This window comes from Sander vitreus, chromosome 24, assembly GCF_031162955.1.
Source record: "Sander vitreus isolate 19-12246 chromosome 24, sanVit1, whole genome shotgun sequence".
In the NCBI taxonomy this organism is placed as follows: domain Eukaryota; kingdom Metazoa; phylum Chordata; class Actinopteri; order Perciformes; family Percidae; genus Sander; species Sander vitreus.
Genome location: NC_135878.1, coordinates 4,737,508 through 4,744,107, shown reverse-complemented (window position 1 = coordinate 4,744,107; position 6,600 = coordinate 4,737,508). Strand labels below are relative to the sequence as shown.

At 39.9% G+C, this 6,600-nt stretch overlaps 1 protein-coding gene across 1 annotated transcript; it reads left to right on the top strand.

Moving 5' to 3' along the window:
• The first annotated feature begins 424 nt into the window (after nucleotides 1-424).
• sctr (secretin receptor) lies at nucleotides 425-6,372 on the top strand. The gene is made up of 13 exons (XM_078243406.1): nucleotides 425-588; nucleotides 665-764; nucleotides 1,183-1,296; nucleotides 1,804-1,910; nucleotides 2,956-3,065; nucleotides 3,154-3,286; nucleotides 3,461-3,614; nucleotides 4,410-4,470; nucleotides 4,579-4,648; nucleotides 4,757-4,848; nucleotides 5,161-5,299; nucleotides 5,402-5,443; nucleotides 5,536-6,372. Exons 1-13 carry the CDS (start codon nucleotides 520-522, stop codon nucleotides 5,719-5,721), a joined length of 1,377 nt encoding a protein of 458 aa, XP_078099532.1. The 5' UTR covers nucleotides 425-519; the 3' UTR covers nucleotides 5,722-6,372.
• Nucleotides 6,373-6,600: the final 228 nt, after the last annotated feature.

The following is a 6,600-nucleotide window of genomic DNA, read 5'->3' as shown; positions in this document are numbered from 1 at the left end:
CCCCACTCTCAAACACTGCCGTTGCCATAGTGACGTTGTGCTCTCAAGGGGCGGAACCAACGTCCTGTGTGCGAATAAGCTTTGTTGGATGCAAGCGTCATCAAACCACGTTAATCTAAAAAATTAAGACCAGAAACTAGCCAATCTACCTTCAAAATAAAAGCACAGAGTACAAACGTGGTGTGCAGTGAAAACAGATTCACATTTTACAATTTACTATGACTTTAATAGTACCAAAGATGCCACGTCTCTGTTATTACATATACTTAACGATGTCATACCTATACCGTAACCTGCCCATGAATAAAGCCTTTATTTCGATAGTCCCGAAAGGAAGTTCTGATTGTATTATAGCTACCTTGATAAGCGCTTATCAGATTGTCCTAAGGAATAATGAGCATAATTATCGACACTCTATGTTTGATTTTCAGACTTGATATATCTGCTGCATGGCAGGATGCTTGCTTTTCATTCTAATCAGATATGCGGCTTGAGGTCTGGACCTAGGTACCTATCTTGATGGAAAAAAGGAACCCGTCAGACACAATGAAAAAAGTTGGACTTATTGGAATGCTACTGTTACCCCAGGTGAGAAAATAGATGCATGTTTGATTTGAATCTATATATGTTAAGAACAAGTGCATTATCGTCTCCTTATTTACAGGCAAAATCGTCTTCATGGTGTCATCCTCATGTTCATCTTGTGAAAGAGGAGGAAAAGTGCATGACAGATCAACTACTTTTTAAGTCACAAAAAGCAACAGGTGAGTCAATACAGTTTCTAAATTGTGTATTTTACACCTATTGTTTATCTTTTGCTTTAAAGATTATTGAATGACTCGAGATTGCTGCGTTCCGTTGAAAGAAACGATGATCTCCGAAAATGAATAAAATCTTGGATGAAGCTTTTTTTAACTTACAGAAATTTGACGTGATGTTTTAGTGACATCTAGTGGTCCCATAACATTATGCACCTTGAAATCCAAGACTTTCATGAGGCAGAATGCATTTAATACTGAAGGATCAAGATTCATCCAGATATGGTGGTTTTGTAGTGTTTTATCCTGCAACTAAAACACCTACTCAGATATATTTATTTATTTTCATTATTATTGACTTTTTGTGTAGAATCCAAGCAAATAAAGTGAAAAAAAAAGTGTAATTTTTGTTCCATCATTGAAGAAAACAATGTAAGTGTACACTGTAAAGGAATGTGGGATGAACTGAACTGCTGGCCTCCTGCTTCTCTTGGGGATACCGTCTCTCAGCCATGTCCAGAGTTTTTCAATTCCGAAGGTGAGATACTACTCTTGCACTCACACACTCACACACACACACAGACACACACACACACACAATCTGTCACCCATTATCTATATCTATCTACTGGTTAATTATTTGCCGGGAAGCTGATTAGTTTCCATCGAGGATTAAGACATGTTTTCCCTCTCAGGGTGTCTATCCAAACATTTAGCCATAAAAAGCCTATGCACACAGAGACATTGTGTAACACATTGGAGTGCTACGTATATTAGGAGATGAAGATGATAGATGATCATTTATCTAAATAACCACATGTGAACAGCCATGTGAAGCACCTGATAAGGGAAAGTAATGGTTTGGCAGCTTCTTACTGTCCAATAAATCCAAGTCTGTGAGCACAGATCTACGTGCTATTATACATACTCCAGAAAAAACATCCCCATAAGACATTATTTTCCAGGATACATTCATTTTTCTGTCCGGCTCAAATGCACTCACAGACAACAGTGACAGATGCAGGTTTTTATTGCCGTTTTGCAGCTGAAGTACATCGCAACTGCACTGCCAGTGGCTGGACAGACCCTCTCGTCCCACATGAAGTTGCATGTGGCTACACTTTCAATGAGACACTTCACTTTCTCAGAGAGGTTGGTGGTAACTCGTATGCACACACTATGTGTAGTTTATCTAATAGAAAGCTATGAAGCACAACGAACCCAGTTTTGCATTATCAGAGTACTCTTCTATCAGAGTACAGACATACTGTATCTCTTGAGGTGATGGAGAAGCTTAACATATGTCGATTGAAAGAATTGTATATGACTATAACTAGTGTTTCTATGCATACTTAGGTCTATGAGCCAATGGGAAGAGAGTAGGGTCCCTATACCTGAGATTCATCACTTCCTTTTCTGCCATAAAAGTATACAAGCAAATAAGATACTATTTTTACAGTTAATATTAGTCTATATCGACGACGGTTCATTTCCGAGATTGTTCAGGTGCTGCCGGAAATTCTGCCGGATGTCCCTCATTTTCGGCCGGATGTCCATCGCCTTCTGCTTTCTTTGTGTTGGCGTTCTAAAAGATTTATGAGGACTATGGTAAATCCAGGGTAAATCCAGACAGCTATCTAGACTATCTGTCCAGTCTGAGTTTTCTGTTGCACAACTAAAACAACCTTTGAACGAGCACGTTCCACCAAAACAAGTTCCTTCCCGAGGCTATTTTGCAGTGACACCGTTGCTCCGTCTGGCGCTTAGCGCCGACCAAGACGATTGTGATTGGTTTAAAGACATGCCAATAAACATCCCGGAATGTTGTGTGGACTCGCCAGACCTTCCTCCGCAGCGCTGTGGAGGAAGGTCTGGCAATGCAAGATGAAGAATGAGAGGGTTAAAGAATCTTTGGTGTAAAAAATCAGCTGTAAGAGAAATAAAAAGCCACACAAAAGAGTGAAATGTTTTACTGGGCAGATATAACTTTATCTGCATTGTGTTATAAATACATTTGTAGCTAACATTAGGATTTTCTTACATCTACAACAAGTAGAAAACTTTCCCTTAGGCTTCTCAAGTCCCCGCACAGTGGCTGTTATTGTAATCTTTGTAATTATTGGGAGCGCTAGATGCAGTATATTGTAAAATCATGCTGTTTTGAAGGTGATACAGTGCTGCTCTTTCCCTTGTTCAGTCCTCAGACTCCCATTTGTATTTCTCCTACGTGAAGACCATGTACACAGCCGGATACACACTCTCTCTCATCTCCCTCACCATCGCCGTCACCATATTCTGTCTGTTTAGGTGAGAAAACACCTTTTCGTAGCCCTTTCTCTCTCCTTCAACTAGGACTAGTGTGAAATGCATTGGTTGAATCTTACTATTTCTGCAGAAAGCTGCACTGTACCAGGAACCACATTCACATCCAGCTGTTTATCTCCTTCATCCTGAGAGCCATCTTCATCTTCATCAGAGACTCTCTGCTGTTTACCAATGAAGAGTTCTATCACTGTGACCACTACCCCGTATGTATGGATGCATGGACCCTTTTTTTTGTCATACCCTCCCATTTTTCCATTACTAGCCGATACTCATTTTAATCTACTACATTATACAGATACAGAAAGGTGTTTTTATTTATTTCCTCAACACCTACATAGGAGTGTCTGATTAACACATCCTTCTTTTCTGTGCGGCAGGTGGCATGTAAGGTGGTGTTGATGTTTTCCAACTACTCCATCCTGGCAAACTACAGCTGGCTGCTGGCGGAGGGTCACTTCCTCTTCACCCTGGTGAGCCGCTCCTTCTTCTCCCTGAAGAAACACCTCGCCTGGTACATCGTCCTAAGCTGGGGTAGGGAGAAATCAAGTGCACCTTTCTCTTTGCTTCACACAAAAACAAAAGTCACATGAATGTTATGGCTGATTTATTAATCAGCCATAACATCTGATGGTACTCTAACCTTATACCTTAAGGCCTCCTGCACACTGCCTGCGTGGTGTGAGCGTGGATTTTCTGTTGCGTGGCGTTTTCACACCAGAAACGTGTCTGACGTGCCGCCGCTGCTGCTGCTGCTAGCCTTTCCCATTCATAAAATTAAATGTTAAACATACTGATTTTGATAACAGCAAAGACAACGTCGGCAGTATTGACGGCAAAATAGGCTACAGAATATTTTGTATTGTATTGACAGGTGCAATATTTGAAAATTGATAATTATTTATTTTTATTTTTTTAAATTACATTTATATCTGCATTTATGTCAAAACCTAGAGACTTTCAAAAATGTCAAAATGACATATAAACATCTTTTTTTGTATTCTATTTTGCCTGGAAACGCTTCCAACACGCTTGCGTGTCGTGTGAAAAATAGGCGCTGGTCACGCCTGAGACGTGCGTGTTACGCAGGCAGCGTACAAGCTATAACCTGTTAACATGGGAGCCGAAATAAAAACAGACACGCCACGCAGCTGACACGCTCACGCCACGCAGCCAGTGTGCAGGAGGCCTAATTGTTTCACACTTAGGAAACTACTCATATGGCCTCACAGTGCTAGTTTAAAGTTGCAGAAATACAATGTTTTGAAATAATATTATATAGCACCTTTGTCTTTGCTTCTATTTACCCAGATTGATTTCATCACACAGGTTTACCTTTGATTGTTATTGTCTCCTGGGGATGCACAAAGTATTTTTATGAAGACGAAGGGTAAGGGGACTAACAATTGGTTTCACTCATTCATTTGCAGTTTCAATATTATCTTTATTATATATTAAGTGTGTCATTTGAAAAAGATTTCTTACTTCATTGCCAAAGCTGTTGGGAAACCAGGAGACATGAATGGATTTGGTGGATTCTTCGAGTACCAGTTCTTCTGACTATATCTGTAAAAACCTTATTTTTTCTTTTTGACTTAAATTCCATTCTTTTTAAAAAATTATATATATAAAAAACGTAGTTTGATAGTATTACAATGGTGTTTTACTCATTTCAGATCAATCTCATCTTTTTTGGGGGCATTTTGAGGATACTGGTGAACAAACTCAGAATGCCAGTTGCACAGAGGAATGAATTCAGCCAGTACAAGTGAGTAGTGATCACACTGTGGGATTGTTGCACAGTTATACTATATACGTATCTGTTATGTAAAGTTGAGGCCAGTAATGGTTGACATGTGAAAAAGCAGAGGCTTTGAGGAACGGGAATGTACTTTGCATTGTATAAGGTCATAAAGATTGTTCCCATTTGCTTTGTTAATCCGAGTAAAAGTACAAACACAAGCAGGTCAGTTTAACAGGGACTGATGCAAATACAAGGACATACTGTAATACAGTAGGTCAATGCCTGGAACGAAACATTTTATGGTTAAAAATACTTCCCTTTTTTTCCTTTCACCAGGAGGCTAATAAAATCCACTTTTTTTCTGGTGGCTCTGTTTGGTCTGCATTACATCCTGTTTGTTTTCCTACCTGTTGAAGTCAGCAGCTCAGTGTTTCAGATATGGACATTTGCAGAGCTGGCTCTGTCATCCACACAGGTAAATTAGGTGTACGTATGAGAGAGATAGAACGTCCAATCGAGTCAGAATAATGACAAATCAAACTACCCTCACCGACCTTTTCTCCTCATATCTCTAAAGGGTTTTGTGGTCGCTGTGCTCTACTGCTTCATTAACGGAGAGGTAAGATAGCTATTTAGAGACTAATCTCAAAGCTCCCAAAAAAGTTAAAGTGTGGAGCAAATGTGGGATCTATAATGTGCAACATTTTCCAGGTGCAGCAGGAGTTTCAGAGGAGGTGGAGGAGGTGGAGGCTGACTCGGCACCTCCCCAGTCGGCGCCGGCAGCATCACGGCTCCATCAGCCACAGTAGCTCTCCCCAAACACAGGTCTCCCTGCTGCCCTGCTCTCCAGGCAGCCCGACAGCCAGTGGGCTCCCCGTGGATACTGTGCAGATGTGATTCGAGTTGGGATTGGCTCGTTTTCTCACTCTCATCATCGATATAAGTAATGGATCCTGGCTTATTGCTGACAGCCAGTTAGTACACAACTGCAGCTTGGGTGTTTAATACTGTGGTACTGTCAAATGCATATTTTTCTAATCCCTGGAGTGTTTTTACTTGATGACGTGAGGATGTAAAATGCACTGTAGATGCCCGGTTAGTAAGCTGCCAGGTGCACTTGTTTGTAGTTCTTTTTATAATGTATTAAAATGAATTTGGCAATGATGTTCAAATGTCACATATACAGTATAGATATAAATTTTTTGCACTTTGTGATTTTTATCTGTGAAAAGCGCTATATAAATAAATTATACGTACTTACATTTTGAAATACCAATTTAAAGGCGGTACTACAGTTATTTACTATTGCACCATTAGGTTTTGGGGACTTGAATGACACAGATAGAAAACAATAAATAAATGAATGGTTAGAATTTATGAAGCAGAAGCTAAGCTATCTTGTTGTTTGCCCCTTTTGTCTCGAAAAACACCTGATCCTACATTTCCCATAATGCAACTCGACAGCATCTTTTTGTAAACCCTGATACATTTCTTTCAAACGCAGGCTTTCTGTTGTAAGAATTTGAAGTCTCAAGCCGATCTGAGAACCCTGATGACATCACTATGACATCACCGTTTTTTTTTTGTTTTTTTCTTCTTTAGACTTGACGAATCTCCACAGCTACAGAAGACGTTACACAACTGAGCACTACACTGTAATACGTGCAAACTGATATTGATGCATAAAATTGGTGGAATTCCTCTTTTAGCGTAGTAAAACCAAACAAAAATTAGAGGTGTTGATTCAACTATATGTTCACTTTGGAGGCTGTAGTT